The 18888-nt window shown below is 46.7% G+C and overlaps 1 protein-coding gene across 5 annotated transcripts in view; it reads right to left on the reverse strand.

Annotated features, from left to right (window-relative positions):
• SLC4A5 (solute carrier family 4 member 5) overlaps nucleotides 1-18888 on the reverse strand; it is a 119555-nt gene that overhangs the window by 34506 nt on the left and 66161 nt on the right. For all 5 annotated transcript variants that reach the window (XM_072641584.1, XM_072641362.1, XM_072641285.1 and 2 more), the window contains 6 exons: nucleotides 18272-18432; nucleotides 13039-13194; nucleotides 11432-11530; nucleotides 7462-7517; nucleotides 1659-1816; nucleotides 521-608 (listed from right to left, as the gene is read on the reverse strand). In XM_072641584.1, the coding sequence (XP_072497685.1) occupies nucleotides 521-608; nucleotides 1659-1816; nucleotides 7462-7517; nucleotides 11432-11530; nucleotides 13039-13194; nucleotides 18272-18432 (718 nt within the window). The remainder of the gene's footprint in view (nucleotides 1-520; nucleotides 609-1658; nucleotides 1817-7461; nucleotides 7518-11431; nucleotides 11531-13038; nucleotides 13195-18271; nucleotides 18433-18888) is intronic.

An 18888-nucleotide genomic window follows, 5' to 3' on the forward strand; every position in this document is an offset into this window, starting at 1 on the left:
GATGAGGAGGTTGGTCTAAGAGGTATAAGGTCCTTGTAGGCTCCATAAATCCTGGGCAGATTTCTGGGCAGATCTGTCACACTTCTGTATTATTAGCCAATGGCCCTTTGATCAGCATGGAGTGGTATAGCTCTGAGTTCCCTGCAGGCTGGTGGGAGGGGTTTAGACTTAGCTATGCTGAACTGGCTGCCAGGTGAAGGGCACCCAGGCCTTGAGCTTTCTCTCATCAGCCTCCCCACCCCTTCAAGTCACTGAAATCTCTGAGGAAAACCTCGGCAGATTATCATTGGAAATGTGTAGTATTCATTCAGAGCTTTCAGACCTTTGGCCTTAGAGGTTTCCAACCTCCCCTCTTCCAGTTGTTTAGTTCCTAGCTCTGGTCTCATCTTCTAGAGGCCCAGCTCTCTCTGATGATTTGTGCCCTTGGTTCTGACTCGGTTCCCTGTCCCCAGCTCTCCTTCCAGCCTTGAGAGTTATCTGGTATAGATACAGAAGCACCCAAGGGGGCCAGACTACTTACGTCATCGACCATGAGTGTCGCGATGGCCCGGCCGATTTCATTGTAGGACTTGGCTTTCCCATGAGGGCCTAGTAGGATGAACAGGAATCTGGGAAGAAGATACAGAGAGAGATGACAACTCACATTACAGCACTTTTTCATGGACAAAACACTTTCTGAACAACAAGCTGGTGAGGTAGATGATGCCTGATTTTTTATTCCAGTTTTGCAAATGAGGAAGAGGAAGAAGGAGGGAGTGGAGAGGTCTCAGCCACAGAAAAATATCTTTTCTTAACTCTTTCTGTACTTTAAAATCTATGTGTGTTTGGGACTACAGTCTGGACTTCTGATTACAACGGTATAGGGAACTCTCAGGTGAATAAACTCTCTCCACTAATAGTGAATAAACTCTCTCCACTAATACAAGTTGGCATCTTCTCTGCAACTTAGTCTTAGGTGCTGGGAGCACTTCAAGGTTAAGTGGCCTGCCCACTGCCTCACAGCTGCTCTGTGTTCGAGGCAGGACTTGGACCCAGCCCTCAGGTCAGCTCTCTCTCCACTATATTATGTATATATGTATCCTGCCTGTGCGTTCAAAGAAATATTCTTTTCTTATCTTTAGCATCACCTAAGGGACACTTGATTCCAGCCTCCTCTCTGAGCTCTTTTTTCTTCAATTCTGTTCTCTCCCCTTAACCTCCCCATGTCCTGGCCCTGACTGACCAGCTTCCTTCAGCTTCCTCAGTGTCTTTTAGTCTTCCTTCTGGGTCTATTCAGAGATCCTGAGAAGACAGTGGCCCCCTGAACTTCCCAAGACCAAAGGCCTCTTCTCAGTCACAACTGGTGTTCCCTTATTCATCCTCTTTTTAGAATGGATCATAAAATCTAGGTATGGGAGTGACCTTGGAAGGCACACTGTCCAGCCCTCTCATTTTACTGATAAGTTAACTAAGGCCCAGGGGAAGGAAGTAACATCGGATCAAAGTTAGATCTGGGAGGGACCTTGAAGACAGTCCTGTCCAGCCCTCCCATTTTACAGAGGAGGAAACAGAGAACAAGGTCTATAAGAGAGCTTCCTATGGCTCCCCAGAAGTGTCTGTTGACCACCTCACTGACTGGCTACCCCATTTCTGGGGTGTGGCTTACACAAAACACTCACCTGGTAGGAACAGGCACCTCAGTCATACCTCCCAGCATGGTGGATTGAATAAGACGGACAAAAGCAACAAAAGGTTGGTCCAAGAAGTCAACCTCTCCCACCAACACATTGGAAGCTTCTGAGTCCTTGGGAATCTTCTTCATAAACTTGTTTTTCAGCTGTTTTGGGGGAGATAAGACAAGAAACACAACAACATCTCACTTGCCATCCATGATGCCTCACCTCAGACATCACCATCACTGCTAGGGCATTGAATCACTGCCGGGCTCCTGAACCCTCTAATCTAACTCTGTGGCCACAGCCTCCCGTCCTTCCCCTCTTCTCTATTGTTCCTGCCTGGGCCTTTACTGTGACTGCTGGCTGGTCTGCCTTCTTGAATTTCCTGTCCATCAGCCCTGTCCTGGCTTCATCTGCCACCCTTTTCACTGTTGCCAAGTTCTCTGCTCCTGTTCTTAGGCAGCTGAAGGTTCAGCTCATGGGACTTTCCTGTGTGAGATCCTCCCTCATCCCCCATGCTATAATCTTCCTCCTTAAATTTTCCAGCATGTATTTCTCTGGATGATGATGTATCCCTTAAGTAGCTGGACAGATAGACAATGCATTTCTTGAGCATTCACTATGAGTCAGCCACTGGTGAAGGGTTGGGTATGCAAATAAAAGAAAACCAGATGGTCCTTGACCTCTGGGGGCTACATGGAGCAGAAGACAATCCCCTGGAATGGCAGAATCTGTTTGGTTGGTGTCTTTGTAGCTCTAGCGCCCAGCAGGGGCCTTCATGAATGAACATGAATCTCCGTGAATCTCTAGTACTTCTCGGATGTTTTTCCTTAGGCAGAGGTGGGGGAGGGGGGAGGGAGGGTGGAAGGAACTGTCCAGAAGTTTGATCTGGAACAATGCAACCTTGGGCACAGTTTAGAGTCTGCTCGACTTGGGCCCTTTCGTCAACTCATGATTTTATTGAAACAGTTGATGGGCCAGCTGTCTGGCTGACATCAGAATCTAGCATCAACATGACAAAGGGACCTTTGGGGGAGTGGTGTGGAGGGACTCAGGACCAATGCCAGGGCTGTCTCAGTGCTGACATAGCTCAAGATAAACAGGGATAGTTATCAACAGGCATCCCTAGACCTCCAGAGTCCTTGAAAATCTCTTTGTGGAAAATGTAGCCCATCGCCTAAGAAACAAACTTTTTTCGGGCTCAGTGCCTCAGCTGTCACCCATTCCTGTGGTGACTTAGGACAGCAGACTCCTTACTCCTGCTTCCACTAGACCCACCATCTCCTGACTCTTGGTATTTTCACAGGCTGGCCCCCATTCTAGTGTCCTCCCCCTTTCCCTCTCTGCCTCAAGTTCCAGTTAAAATCCCACCTTCTGAAAGAAGCCTCTTTCTCTCTCCCTGATGGCAGTGCCAGATGCCAGTGCCTGACTGCTTACTTCCACTTTGTCCTAGATCTGATCTGTACATAGGTGCTTTCATGTTGTCTCCCCCATTAGACTAGACACTCTTTGAGGGCAGGGACTATCTTTTACCCTTGTTTGTATCCCCAGCATTTAACACAATGCCTGGCACAGAGGAGACATAAATGCTTATGGACAGACTGACAATTACTCAGGTTCTATCCTGGTGAGGGATGGAAATCAGCAAAAGTCAAGGTCAGGAGCAGACTGGAGAAAGAGGAAGGACCCAGCCACTGGCTCCTGAGAGGAAAAGGGGCACAGGACTGGAGGTCACAGGATCATGGGTTTGGAGCTGGAAGGGACCTTAGGTCATTGAGCACCACCCCCTCACTTTGCAGATGAGGCAACTGAGGCCCAGAGAGACTGAAAGGCAGCAAGGTGGTACAGGGGATAGAGTGCTGGGCCTGGAGTATAGAAGACATGAGTTCAAATCCAGCCCCAGACACTTATTAGCCGAGTGACCTTGGGCAAGTCACTTAAGACTTGTCTGTCTCAGTTTCCTCATCTCTACAATGGGACCTACCTTCAAGGGTTGTTTTGAGAACTAAACAACATAATACAAACATCTTTGTAAACTTTTCAGCACTATACTGATGCTATTAGAGCCAGGATTTGAATACAGGTCTTCCTAACTCCAGATTCAGTTCCCTGTCCACCACATCGGCTCTCAATGCTCATGCTGTCCTGCCTATGAACTTCCCAAGACCCTCCATGGGATTTCAGTGAATGAGAAATGATGAAGATGAGCCTAACTTACATTTCTATATGCTTCTGGTCTAAAGAACTTTCCTCACAACATCTCCACGAAGAAAGCATTGATCAGAATCATTGACCTCATTGACAAAACTGAGGTTTGGAAGGTGATGCATTTTGCCCAAAGGCACCCAGTTATCAAGTGTCAAAACAGGGAAAATGAGTTGGGAAAAAACCAAACCAAATAGCTAGGAGCCTACCCCACTCCCCCCCTCCCCTGCCTCATCCCTGTAGGCTCTGCAGGCTGCTAGGTGGAAGGAGTATCATTTCATTATCCTATTCCCTTGGAAGGTCCCTTCCATCTAGTCTCTGAGGAAATTGTAATGAGAAAACATTGGATTGTGTGTCTGGAGACCTGGGTTGAAATCAAAGTGATGCCTTTTACTGGCTGTCTTGGGCAATCATCTCACCTTGTGTTATCAGGGCAAGTGGAGCTGAAAGACCTGGGTGTTTGTATCCTGGCTTGCCCTCTTACCTCTGTCACCTTGGACTTGTCATTTCCTGTCATAGACATCAGTCTTTTTCTTTCTAAAATGAGAAGGACCATATGGACTCTGGGATCTCCATCACTCAGAATCTTATGAACCTGTTTGCCTTTGTTTCCTCACTTGCAAAATGGGACTAGTTATTATTGCCCCACCTTGTTGGCAAAGCTATGATAAAAATTAAGTGAGGTGGGGGTTGCAAAGGACCATGTAGAGCCTAAAACCCATCCTTATTGCTAACAACATACTGGACAACCTGAGGGACTGCTGGACAGTGGAGAACTGGAAATCTGAGTCTCCAGCTGACTAGTGGGACACAGGAGAGTTGGTAGAGAGACAACAATATTCAGAGGGCTCAGTTGTGATGATCTTGGGGAGAAAATGTTAGTGGTTGCTTCCTGAAGTGCTTATGAAAGACCTTGCGGAGAGTTTGGACCTATGATTTCATAGTTGGAGGGGGGCAATAGGAGGGTGGGAGAGTCTCCTTCCTCTGGTGAAAGACGGTTGACTGGCAACTGAGATGTTAAATGATTTGCCTAGGGTTCCAGATAGCTAACAACTCACTTCCTTGCTACCAGCCTCAGTTTCCTCATCTGTAAAAGGAGGGGGTTAGACTAGATGACCTCCAAAGCTCCTTCCAAGTCTAAATCTATGATTCTAAAGCAGTTTCTCCTAAGAACCCCATTAGAGAATGCTTCTTTAGCCCAGCTCTTGTACCTACTTGTAAGCTGATAACTGCATTTCAAAGAATTACAGTATTTAGAGTTAGAAGGCATCTAGTCCAACCAGTACCAGAAAGGAATCCTCACCATAACATACCAGGCAAGCGGCCCTCCAGCCTCTGTTCAGAGACTCCCAAAGAGGGGGGAATCCAGCCATCTCTGGAGGTAGACCGCTTCATTTTTGCAGAGCTCTACTTGTTGGTTTTTTCCCTAACGTTAAATGTAAATCTGTGTCTCTAAAAACTGCTCCTTGGACATATACCCATATTCAGGCTTTTCTTTGATTCACACCTGCACCCCTCCCCAGTGAGTACCAAACCATGAAGCTTCCTCCTCTGATTAACGCTTTGCTGCCTCTGGTTCCTCTTATGACCACCAGAGGGTGCTGATAAACCTAACTCAAGCATTACCAGTGGGCTAAGACTTGGTACTGAACCTCCAAGGTCAGACATCTTTTCATCTCCAGCTCATGGGCTCTAGTGCCTCCCACTGCTTTCAAGCTGAGCTTCCTACGTTCTTTCATTCTCCCATGTCTCCCCACCCTAAATGCCCTAGCTTCTAGACTGTCCCGTGTCCACTCCATCCCCCACCCAGCTACCAAAACCATATTTCTGAGGCATCAACTGACCATGTCACTCTCCTGCTGAGGCTCCCATTTGCCTCTACTTAACACTTTATTCAACAAACATTTATTAAGCACCTAGAGTGTGTTAGGTAATCAAACTCTTTGTTTAACATTTAAAAATCTTTGCAACCTGACTCCATTCTGATCCATTTCATAAGATTTCTCCTCAAATCATCTATGTTCCTTTCCTCAGATCTCACCCTTCTTGACCTTTCTGTGGCCTTTGACACTGTGGACCATCCTCTTTCCTAGAGCTATCTCCTCCCTAGGTTTTCATGATTTATCCTGGCTCTCTTTCTAACTATCCAACAGTTCTTCATGTTATGGTTACCCAACATGGCACATTCAAGGGTGTGTCCTGGGCTCTCTTCCCTTCTCCTTTTATACCATTTACCTTGGTGCCCTCATAAGCTTCCATGCATTCAGCTATTGTCATTATTCAGATGGCTGGGGATCTACCTTTTAAGCCCCAGACTTTCTTCTGAGTTCCAGTCCTTCATTGCCAATGGTCTTTTGGATGCCTCAGACTAGATATCCTATAGGCATCTCAAACATGCCATGCCCAACATGGTTCTCGTTCTATTCCCATCAAACCATTCCCTCTCCTCAGCTCTTCTGCATCTGCTTAGGGAACTAGGGATCCACTCTACTTCTTTGACTCTCCATGCTCACTCATCTCCCACAGCCAATCTGTCTCCAGGTCTTGTTTATACCTTCACAACCTTTCTGAGACACAAATCCTTATCATCATTCACACAGCTATGACCCTCATGCAACTGCAATAGCTGCTGGGGTGGGGGGTGGGGTCTCCCTTCCTCAAGTCTTCATCCTCCACCCAGTTGCTAAAGTATAGGTGTGACCTTGTTCCCCCACCCTGCTATCCCCAGGATCAAGTGTGAGCTCCTCTGACATTCAAGTTCTCCATGGCTGGGGTCCTTCCTCCTTTTCCAGGCATCCTGAGATCCATCTACACTGGCCTCCTTATAATTCCTCAAACATGACCTTTGTCCCAGCGGTCCCTCCTGCCTAGAACACTCTTCTGCTCACTCCCTGGCTTCCTTCCCAACTCAGCCCAAATCCCACCTTCTATAGGAGGCCTTTCCTGAGAGCCCCAGCAGCTGATGCTTCCCCCTTTCAGACTGCCTTCTACCTGCCAAGTTACTCACCTGCTTTCTCCTCCTCAAGAAAGTAAACTTCTTGAGGGCAGGGACTACTTTTGCCTTTCTTTGTACTTTTTGCATTATACACTTCGAGGACAGTTCCTGGCACACAGTGGATGGTCAATAAGTGCTTGTTGATTGACTTACCCAGCCAAATTGGCCAACCTGATGTCCCATCTCCAGCCTGCATACATTTACCTAAGCTGTGCTATAGGCCCACAATGCTCACCTCATCCTTTCTACCTCCTATAATACCTAGCCCCCTTCAAGGCTCAGTTTAGCTGCCATTTTCCCATAAAGTCTTTCTGATCTCACCAATAAGTGCTCTCCCCCAAATATTCCTTTGTGATGTTCTCTCTCTCTCCCCTCACATATGTACATACACATATATTTCATATTGGCTCATCTGTGTACATGATCTCCCCAGCAGAATGTAAGCGCTCTGAGCAGGAGCTGTCTCATTGGTCTCTGCATCCCCCGGCCCAGAATAAGGCTTAATCAATGTTTACCGAATTTCCTTAGAAGCTCCTCTCTCAGCCTATCTCCAACCCCCCATCACAGGGCAGTCACCTACCCCAGTTCTGAGGCTTTACTACCCACCTGATTTGGGTTTGGAGTGTCTGAAATGTCATTCATGCTGCGGCTCTGGGCGTGACCTAAAGGAGAAGAAAAGGACTTTAGCTGGGGAATTCCTCTAATTCTGGGGTCTCACTGGCCTTGGATCTTTGGTCAGAGTCGGGGGGTCCTTCCCATCACCTCAACAATCTGCTTGTTACCTGTGCCTTTGCTCGTTCTAGGAATAGGGGTGAGTACTAGAGTGAATGCGATGGGATGGCCATCAAAGTTACCCCCTGCTCAGCCCAGCAAGGTCAGGAGCAGTGGGCTAGCTACGCCTCTGAACTCGTGCTAATGCTGGACTCAACTTAGGAGATGGAGCTCACAGAACAGGCATAGAATGTCAGAGAAAGGTGCCTTAGAACACAGAATGGGAGAGATGGAAGGTGCCTTAGAGCATAGAGCTAGGAGGCACCTTAGAACACAGAACAGAGAATAATAGAGCTAGGAGGCACCTCAGAACATAGAACACAAAATGTCAGAGCTGGGAAGCGTATTAGAACATGGGAAGATGGAAGGGGCTTTAGAACACAGAAAACAGAATGTCAGAGCTAGGAGGGGTCTTAGAACAAAGAGCACAGAATGGGAGAGGTGGGAGGGAAATTAGAATGTAGAACACAGAATGTCAGAGTTGGGAGGGAACCACATAGAACAGAGGGTATCAAAGCTAGGACAGACCTCAGAACATAGAATACAGAATGGGCCAGTTGAAAGGTTGTTGTTTTTGTCCTTAGTTTTCAAAGAGAATCATGACATCAAGATGATGCTGGCACTTGAAGTTGACTTTGATTTGAGTGAGGGAGAGCTGTGCAAGGTCACGTCACCTTCTCCTCCTGAGCCATCTGTGTCCAGTGGCCTGATATTCATCAGAATGACTGGAGATGACCCAGGATGCAATGGGAGACCCTAGCTCTTTCAGGAGAAGGTCTTATAGCATTCTCACTTTGAGTGGGATATAGCCTTTAATTAAAAAAAATCAAACTGGGAGGGGAAGACTCTCAGGGTTCCTCAGTAAAAGAGAAACAGTTTCTATTTAGTATTTACATTCACTCTGGCCTAGGTGGACGGGGACCTGTTGTCCAATCTATGAGCTCCAGAGTGAAATGGGTTTAAGGCCTGGTTTTTGAGCAAGAAATTTAGTCAGTAAACCCAAAAGAAAAAAGGCAGCTTTTGGTTATGGAAGGAAACTTAGAACATAAGCAGATCAGTATTGAAAGAGACCATCACTCACAGAGGTGCTAGGTGGAGCCATAGTGCACAGAGCCCTGGGTCTGGGGTCTGGAAGACTCATCTTGGGTCCAAATCTGGTTTCAGATACTTTATAGTTGTGGTTATCCTGGGTGAAACTGTTTGCCTCAGTTTCCTCATTTGTAAAATGAGAAAGGGAAATGGCAAGCTACTCCAAGATATCTGCCAGAAAAACCCCCAGTAGGGTCCTAGAGAGCTGGACACTGCTGAAAATCGCTGAACAAACAACTCCAGCTACAACTCCTTGGCAGTGAAGCAGGCGGATTTGAAAAGCAGCTAATTAAAACTGGGTTATTTTCAGTGCCCATCTCTCTACTGTCTCACCTCCTCTGCTTCAGAGGCAGATTTTCATAAGCAGGTTCAGAGACCACCATCCTGGAACTGGAGCCTGGATGCCTCCCATAACCCTGCCTATCTCTTGCCAATTCCCAGGGACTCCTGCTAAGTCAGCAACACCAAGCCCCTGCTGGTGCTGAAGTCTACACTCTCTCCACTTTCCCTGTGGCCTCACCCAGCCACCTGCTTTATCTTTTTACCACGTTTAAAACATTTTCAGCATCATCTGTGCTTATTCCTCTCTTTTAGGGTCTTTCCTAGAATGAGCCAGAGCTGAGGCCCAAATCCGTTCTGCTGCTCTGTCCTCATTTTCAGGGAGAATCAGCACAGAATTAGGTTAGTCTACTTGGTCCCATTAGGTAGAACAGGGAGCAACTGGGCAGGGGGAGAGGGAAAATAAAGAGAGGGCAATTGTGGTTGGATGTCAGGAAACATCCTCCAATGAGAACTGTCCCAGAATGAACTGGGCTGCCTTGGGAAGGGGTGGGCTCCCCCTCCCTGAAGGTCTTCATCCAGAGGATGGCCAATCCAGAGGATGGGGATGTTTTAGGGAGGAATCGTGCTGGGTGTGGGTCGTGCTAGGTGGCTACTGAGGTCCCTTTCAAATATAAACTTTCTGAAATGCTATAAATGTGGCCATGGCCCCCTAAGGAGGAGCTAAGGCAATGGAAAGCAGATGCTGGGCACACCAGGTTTTAACCTGCTTTGAGCTCAGCCAGGTAATTCAGGCCAGACTTGTTTTCTTTCCCTCAGAATCACATGGATTCTTTTTTCCAAACCTCCAAGAGTTCTCTTTGGCAGCGTGAAGGCCGTTCTCTGTGAACCACATTTTTCTGGCAGAAGGGAGCTGGCATCGCTCATGGGGCATTTACGCAAAGACTGTTCCTCCACAGGAGTTCATGAGGGGCAACTGATTATTCTAACCACAGGCACCATCTACTGGGGATGGATGCATTACCCTGAGGGAACCCTGAAACTGGGAGACTAATGTCTGCCACTCTGTCCTGAGAATGGAGGGCTTGTCCATGGCCAGGGTTCAAGAAATGTTTGGCTGATTAATTAATTAATGAATGTTCTTTGGGCACTTATCCATCCCGTTCTGCCTCAGATCACAGCGATCTGTCTACTTGTCTCACTCCCTCCCAAACTGAGAACAATGACTCCGTTTCTTGACTGACTGACTGACTGACATTTGGATAGGCTCCAGGCTATGAGGCAGAGCCTTGGACACAAAACACACTTAGAGATTCCAACCTCTCCCTTTGCCAATCTACCTTCATGAACTGCCAAAAGATCCAGTGCCTTCTTCAGTCTCTTTCCGTTGCCCCTTGGATTAAACATAAACTTCTAAGGCTGCCATTCAAGGCCCTTCAGAACCTGATCCCAATCTACCTTCCCATACTTCTTTCATGCTAGTGCCCATCATAGACTTTACTTTCTAGCCAAACAGAACTCTTTACTTTCCACCCATTTGGCCTCTTGCCTCTGTGCATTTCCGTTGACTTCGTCTGGTGGCTAGAATATGCTCCTCAAGCATTGGAAGAGCTTTTTCATGTTAAAGAGAGATCCAACTTGTTCTTTGACCCCAGAGGGGCAGAACCTCCCCCAGGTTCTCCCAGTGGCCACTTCTTTCTGGGCCCATCCAACCCTGCCTAAAGGGTCCTGGAACAAGCTTTTCATTCCAGAGCTGCACTCACTTATTGGTCTGGGGCTGATCTCCCAGACAGAGACCAGGTAGCCCACGGCCAAACGAACAACCGAGGAAAGCCAGAGACTGACCCCAAGCCTTCCCAGATGAGGCAGGGGAGTATCACTCAGGTGTCTCAGTTCTGCTGTTTGACGCAGTTTTCAGGTAAATGTCACAAAACATGGAATATCAAGATGTTTAGAGACATCAGAGGCACTGGTTTGTACACAGGTCAACTCTCTGAGTGAAAAGGGAAGGGTAGAGAACACTTGGGTTAACCTATACTTGTTCAAAGAACCCTGCTACAATCTCATCAGAGAGTGGGCATCCAGCTTCACCAGTGTGCACCTCCTGCCCCGGGGCAAGCTCACTCCACGCTCAGACAGCTCCAAGTGTCAGGAAGCGTTTCTTTACATCCGGACAAGTCAGTGCCTCGTTGTTAATCAGCACGCCAGGACCCGCCCTCCCTGGCCAAGGAGAGCAAATATGCTTCCCCTTCAGTGCCCTAGCCAGCACGAGGCTTGGGTTGAGATGCCCTATGCAGAGTTAAAACACCAGAAACTCCCTAGGCGGCATTTCCCTAGATGCTCGTGGGGATGCTGGTCAGCGCCACCACAACGCTGCCTTAGACCCCCAAGCTGCTGCTGACACAGAGTGATGCGCCAAGACTAGCGAGGCACTTACGGAGCCGGCCGTAGCTGGCGTGCTGCCTGGTCCGCAGGTCCTCCGTCGAGCGGTGCAAGTTGGGGCCAGATGCTGTAGGGGTCCGGCCCGGGCTCCGGTCTGCAAGAAGGACAGAATGCCTTGGTGAGTAGGGACTCGGCTGATGGACCCTGTTCCCTTGGAATCAGCTGGATCCAGGCTTGGTGCAAGGACACGTTTCTACTGTCTAGGAAGGGATTGTCAATGAACGTCGACAGTGTGGAAAGGTTATAGGGGAAACTTTTATCCTATTCCAGTAGTATGTGCATAAAATTCTGACCTTAGACCAGGAAGGCTCACATCAAATGCATAATTAAAAAGTTTTCCTTCCTTCCTTCCTTCCTTCCTTTCTTCCTTCCTTCCTTCCTTCCTTCCTTCCTTCCTTCCTTCCCATCTATGTTACTTTGCAAATTTTAAAGCTATTTAACTAGCTGCTATTATTATTTTCATAATTTTCAATCACGTATAACTGCTGTGTCAATAGGATCGTACGTTTAGGGCTGGAAGGGACCTTAAAGTCCATCCTATCTAATCTCCCAGTTTTACAGCTGAGAAGTCTGAGGCATAGGGGAGTTAAGTGACTTGCCCCAGGTCTCAAACCTAGTATGTGTCTGAGACAGGATTTGAATCCAGGTCTTCCCAACTCCAAGTCCAGTGCTCTATTTACTATGTCAGGAGGAGTTTTAAAAACCTCTGCTCAACAGAGACTAGTTCTAATCTAATTATTCTCCATGTGAAAAATAACACATTTAAAAAAAAACATTTTTCAAGTTAAGCTTTTCTCTGATTCAAACTGAATGAATTTATTCAAACTGAGTAAATGTCCCATTTATTCAAATGGGTGAAGTTTTACCACCATGCATTCTATTTTTATTTTAAAAATATATTTTATTTATTTCTTTAAATTTTCACCACTTGCATGTAAAAAAGTTTTTTTTTTAACATTTATGTTAAATTTTTTTTGAATTCCAAATTCTCTGTCATGCTTCTTCCATGGCACCACTCAGATGTGATACCTTGCTCCTCCCTGCCTCACTGAGAAGGTAGATAAAGCACTTGCTGTTTGGGTCCAGTCTTTGACTTTCCTCAGTTTTACCTTTGGTAATGGGCTACCTGAGGGTCTCTGTCCAGGAGATTGGCTCCAGACTGATGAGTGAGTAAAGACCTGGGGTGACGAGTGGGAATGGATAGGGAGTGAAGTCATACTCCAGGGAAAGGGAGAATGGGACAGTGTATTGGAAAATGGGACAGGGATGAAGATGGAGATGCTTAACTTGAACATTCCTTGTTCTCCACTGACCCAATGTCCCATAGACCTTTCTACTCTCCTGCTCTAAACCTCCTTCTCCCCACCATTTCTCAGTCCTTCTTTTCCTGCCTGGATCTCACTCTTCCCGTAGCTTCAGAGGGACTACCCAAGGGATTTGCCCAATAAACCTTCTCTTCTCTCTGGGAAGTCTCCCAGGTGGGAGGAGGGGGTGGTTCCTTGCTCTCTCTGGACCACATTTTAGAGACTGTCCATAGGAGCCATGCGAGGGGACTAGAATCCCCTCAGAGACAGGGTTGTGACCTGTGAGGGCCCAACTTACTGGAGGGAGAGGAGACAGATTTTCCGATGTCTGCCAGTGAACGGTGAATGGGTTTCTTGGTCTGGTGCCGATGTTTTCTCAAGAGGACGTAGCAGACTCTCTCTCTCAGCTCTGGCTTCAGAAGTCCATCTTCTATTTGCTTCTCAACAACATCATCTGATCAAGAAACAAACACCCCCATCCAGGGTATTGCCCAATGGGATGAGAGGCAAGTGGTCCCTGACTCCCTTCCCATTCCGTGAGAAATCAAGGAGAAAGGGTCATTGGGGTGGGAGGAGGAAGAAGCCACAGTTTAGACATCAGTCAAGTCCTAACAATCCCTTCCACTTCCCCTAATCCTCCAAGTGAATTGGCCATACCTGCGTAGTGATCTAAGGAAAAGAGCACAGAGATCAGAGCTACAAGGTTGTGTTCAAATCCTGCCTCTGCTACCCAGGACCTTGGGCAAAGCACTTCCATGTATTGGTCTCCGTTTCTTCCTCCATAAAATAAGGACTTTGGATTAGATGATTCTAACCTGACATTCTCTGAGACTCTACAGTCAGTCAACAAGCATTTATTAAATGCCTACTATGTACTAAGCAATGGGGACATGAAGAAAGGTGAAAGACAGTCCCTAAAGTTTAGAGGGAGACAATATGCAGACTACTCTGCACAAAAAAGGTAGGGATGAGATCATACCAAAAGACCAGCTCTTCAGCATTAATTGCAATGGGGAAAGTCTTTTTGAAGTAAGCAGGGCATTAGCTGAGCCCTGAAGGAGGCCAGGAAGGCAGGAGGCAAAGGTGAGGAGGGAGGGAATTCCAGGCATTCAGGACAGTTGGGAAATGAGCGTCTGGGTTGAGGAAGAGCAAGGAAGCCAGTCACTGGATGGCAGAGGAGGTGGGAAGGTGTAAGATGCAAGAGAACTAGAAAGGTAGGAAGGAACCAGGTTATGGTAGGAAGGAAGGAAACAAAGGAAACAAGCATTTATTAAACACCAACTATGCGCTAAGTACTTCACAAATATCTCATTTGGTTCTCACACTAACCCTAGGAGGTAGGTGCTATTATCACCCCCATTTTATAGTGGAGGAAACTGAGGCAGGCAGAGATTAAGTGACTTGCCCGACTTTTTAATGCCCAGTTAGCATCTTCAACTGCCTATCAGAAATCCTACATGTGTTGTAAGCATCTTAAATTCAGTTCAAAAGGGAACTCATCAACATCTCCCTGAACCGTCCCCTCTTCCTGATTTGTTTATTCTTGTGGAGGACACCACCATCTTCCCAGGCCCCAGGGTCTCATCATCAACTTCTCACTTTCTCTAACCCCTATATCCAATCAGCTGCCATCCCTTGTGTACTTCTTTCCTCTGACACTGAGGTTAACCGGATTTGGGACCCCATCACCTTGTGACTAGACTATGGCCATAACCCACCTGCTGATCTCCCTCTGTCAAGAATTGCCCATTCCAGCCCATCCTCCACTTGGTTGTCAAATGGATCTTCCTAAAGCCCAGCTTTGACCATGCTACCCCCCAACTCACTGGCTCACAACCCCAGTGACTCTGTAGTGTCACTGTGATGAAATATAAAACCTTCATTTGGCTTTTAAAACCCTGTATTTAGGCAGCTGCGTGACACAGTGGATAGAGTGCATAGTGCTAAGCCTGGGATTGGTAAGATATGAGTTCAAATCTTACCTTAGACACTAGTTAATGTGACTCTAGGCAAGTCAAGTAACCTCTCCCATCACTAGTTTCCTCATCTGTAAAATGGGGATAATAAGAGCACCTCCCTCCCATTGGAGGATCCAATGGGATAATGTATATAAAGGGTTCTACAAACCTTAAAGTGTTGAAGAAATGCCAAATGTTGTTATTATTACTTTGTAATCTTTTCCGTGCTTTGGGGGTGTTGGCTATTATTATCGTGCACTAGCCTGGGAAGAGAACAGAGCCCTAGCCTTGGACTCCGAGGGCCTGGGTTTGGATTCTGGCTCTGTGTGATCTTGGACAAATCTCCCAACTCTGAACATCAGCCCCTTCTCTGTAAAATGGGGTGGAGATGGAGGCTTGGATGAGTTCATTTCTTTGGTACCTTCCAGGTTGAAATTCTATGATTCTACTGATTTGGGTGGCCGAGCAATGATTAAGTGTTAGTTACATGATCACACAGATACAGGGGTTGGCTTTGTTTATTAAGTTCCCAATCTAAACTAGAGGCATTGGGTAGAACACTGGGCTTGAAGCAATAAGACCTGAGTTCAAATCCAACCTCAGATGCTAACTAGCTATGCCATCCTGGGCAAGTCACTATATAGTCTTATTCCCTTTCCCCTGAACCTTGTGGTCTTCCTGAGGAATTGAGAGGACTCAGGGTCACAAAGTCAGTATGTTCCAGAGGTGAGACTCAACCCAGCTGGTCAGGACTCCAGGTTGGCTTTCTATCCCGTATGTCACACTGCCTCCCACAGTAACTAGTACTGTAATTAAAACAGTGAAAATGGACGAGATAGCAAATCTCTTGGGACCAGGAAAGAAGGCTGGTTTTCTAATGGTCACAATAGAAGGAATAAATAAGCACTGACTGTGTGCAAAGCCCGGTGCTATGAGCACTTTATGTTTCCAAAAAAGGCCAGAGATCTCCTGAATTTACATCAGTGTGTAAGGAGTTATTCTTCCCTAAAAGGTGGAAGAGAGGAAAGGAGGAATGAGCATTTATATAGCACCAACTGTGTACCAGGCACTGTTAGGTGCTTTACAATTATTTTCTTGTTGGATATCTCTCCCCCATTCAATCTGTGGCCAAGACATGTCGATTCCACCTTTACAACATCTCCCAAATAATACATCCCCTTCTCTCCTCTGACTGGGGCAAGCCCCTAGTGTAGACCCTTATCATCTCAAACCTGAACTTTGGCAATAGCTGCCAGGGTGGGGTGGGGGTGAGGTGGGGGGGGGGTGTCTGCCTGCTTCAGGTCTCTCCCCATTACAGTCCATCCTCCATTCAGTTGTCAAAGTAATTTTCCTAGAATGCAGGTCTGACTGTGTTCCACTGCCTGGGTCCCCATTGCTTCCGGAGCACATATAAAATGTTGTTTGGTATTTGAAGTCCTTCTTAACTCAGCCTCCTCTTCCCTTTCCAGGCTTCTTACACCTTGCTCCCTGACCCTTTTTGATACATTGACACGCTGGCTCTGGTTGCTCCATGAGCAAGACCCTCCATCTCTGGTCTCCAGATGTTATCTCTGGCTGTCCCCCATGCCTGGAACACCCTCCCTCTTCTGCCTCCTGACCTCCCTGGCTTCCTTTAAATCCCAACTAAAACCCTACCTTGTACAGGAAGCTTCCCCCAACTCTCCTGCGTTCCAGTGCCTTTCCCCTGTTAATTATTTCCTATTTATTCAGCATGTAGCCTTGTGTCTCTATTTGTTCGTTGTCTCCTCTAGTAGATTGTGAGCTCCCTGAGGGCAGGCAGGGACTGGTTTTTGCTTCCTATTGTAGTTCCAGTGCTCAGTACAGTGCCTGGCATGTTGTATTAACTTTATTGACTAACAGAGCTTCACAACAATCCTGAGAGGTATGAGATAATTTCATAGTTATTACCATTTTACAGTTGTGGAAACTGAGTCAGATGGGGGTAAGTGACTTGCCCAGGGTCACACAACTAGGAAGTATCTGAGGCAGGATTTGAACTCAGAACTTCCCACCATTCTATTCACTGTGCTACCTCACTGACCTTGTAAGAAGCACATAGCATACTAGATTGTGCTGGGTTCAAGTCTTGCCAGTGACACATGACCATGAGCAAATTGCTTCATCTCTCAGTGCTTCTAGCACCTCCTGGAGTCTCTTAAGTCATATACTGGTGAAGGACATTTCCATATTGGGACACCCCCCCCCCCCCAGACCCTCCACAAAAAAAGAAATCCCCACACCTTCAGCACTTCTTGGGTTGTTCTGGAAGCTCTGCAGATGATCATTGGCTAGCCTTTAGATAATGCTTTAGGGTTTACTTTCCTCACAACAGTCCTGAGGGGTTGGCAGTGCAGGTATAATACTACCTATGTCCCAGATGAGGAACTGAGGCTAAGAGAAGGGTCACAGAGCTAGCTAAGTTCAGGGGAAGAGCCAGGTGCTTAGGGGGAAATGCAGTCCTGGTTATGCTGCCCTGCCTCATCTCATCTGCAGGATTGGTTTCAAGTCTGGGGAACTCTAAGTTTTGGGGAGACTTTGCTAATTGAGAATCTATCCAGAGTCAGAGCCGGCCGACGTGTGGCTGGAAAAAGCCTGGGTTTGGAGTTCACCACTCCTCTGAATGCTGGCCCCGCCAGGATCAGCTGCAGGAACCTGAGCCATTGAGCAAGAAGAAGGAAAGACTTGGATGGGTGAACATTGTTTCTATCCTTAACTAGTCTATGGATGTTATGTGGAAGAAGGATTAGCTAACCTTGTTCTGTTTGGCTTCAGAGGTCAAAAGGAGCAGTGGAGAGGCAAACTGACTGAATGGAAGGAACACGTATAGATACACTTGCTGTTTAATGGAATCTGCTAATGAATTTTCATCATCATTGCCAAACTTCAGAGCCATAATTGGGGCGGGGGTGGGAAGCTGGAGCTTTGCCTCTGGCACTGAAAATAGGAGAGTGTAAAATTTTGAAATAATGATTTTTATTTTAATAGGTTATTTATTAAATATATTTTAATAGATTATTTAATTTTCAAATTTTTTACATTTACATTTTGACAGCATGCTCACTCCTTCAGGAGCATAGAAACTTGTTAGTTAAATTAATTCAGTTAGGAAGCCACTGTATGTTGTGCTTTCTGTAATCCACCTTCCAGACCATATACCAGATAAGCTCCTCTTTCACTTGGCCAAACCTGCTTCTCTGGGGCTAACAACCTCAACAGCAGTCTTGAGGTGTCTAAGGGTCTCCTCATATTATATCAGGGCTGGAGGTCTTCTCCTACTTGCAGGGGAGTTTATGTCCCAGGAAATCCTTCCCCACAGAGGTCTTCTCCTATAGCTGAGCTGAAAGTATATTTATTTAGAGCTGATTTGATGCTGATTGCCCCAGCACCAAAATTCTAACTTATAACCCATCAGATTCAGTTTCCTTTACTAGAGGCACATGCAGACCCAGTGAGGCAGGAAAGTTTATCACCATTTTCTCCAAGAGAGAGGAAGTGACCAGTCCCACAGTCACCTAAGCAATGAAATGGACAATTTGACCGATCCTCTCATACCTATGATCTGTGGTAAAGAATAGCCATCTAAATCCAGAAGTACGGTTCCAGTCTGGAGGCAGGTTCGCAGTTCAAACAAGCTATGTAGGGACAATGTCGACACATGGGGCTTACTCCATCGCTCACCTCCTTCTTCAACCTTCTCTTCGAACTTTACCCACCTAGGAAGGAAAAAGGAGGAAAGTCAACTTGGGTAGGACTGGGATTTGGGGCAGATGATGGGAAGCAATGGATGTTGTCTGGGTGGGCTGTGTGTTCTGGGATCAAAGGTGAGGGAGCACCTCTCCGATCTCTAAAAGATCTCTGCAAAGGTTCTGAAGCAAAAAAAAAAAAAAAAAGTCACAGACTTGGTACTCAAGTCTGGTCTTGCTCAGCGTATACGACACATTTATTAAATGCATGACAGGCAACTGTGCTAAGCATAGCATACTCATGCAAGTAAGACAGTTTTGTTCTCAAGGAACTTACATTGTAATGGGGGAAGGCAGTACCTCAAGGAGAGCTGGGGGTGTTATCTATCTCTGCAACAGAGTTGATGTCCGCCCACTTCTACCATCTGTGACTTGAAGAATGCTGGGAAAAACTTGAAAACATCTTCACCAGAAGTCCTCCTCCCC

Source organism: Notamacropus eugenii, chromosome 1 (genome assembly GCF_028372415.1).
Source record: "Notamacropus eugenii isolate mMacEug1 chromosome 1, mMacEug1.pri_v2, whole genome shotgun sequence".
Taxonomy (NCBI): domain Eukaryota; kingdom Metazoa; phylum Chordata; class Mammalia; order Diprotodontia; family Macropodidae; genus Notamacropus; species Notamacropus eugenii.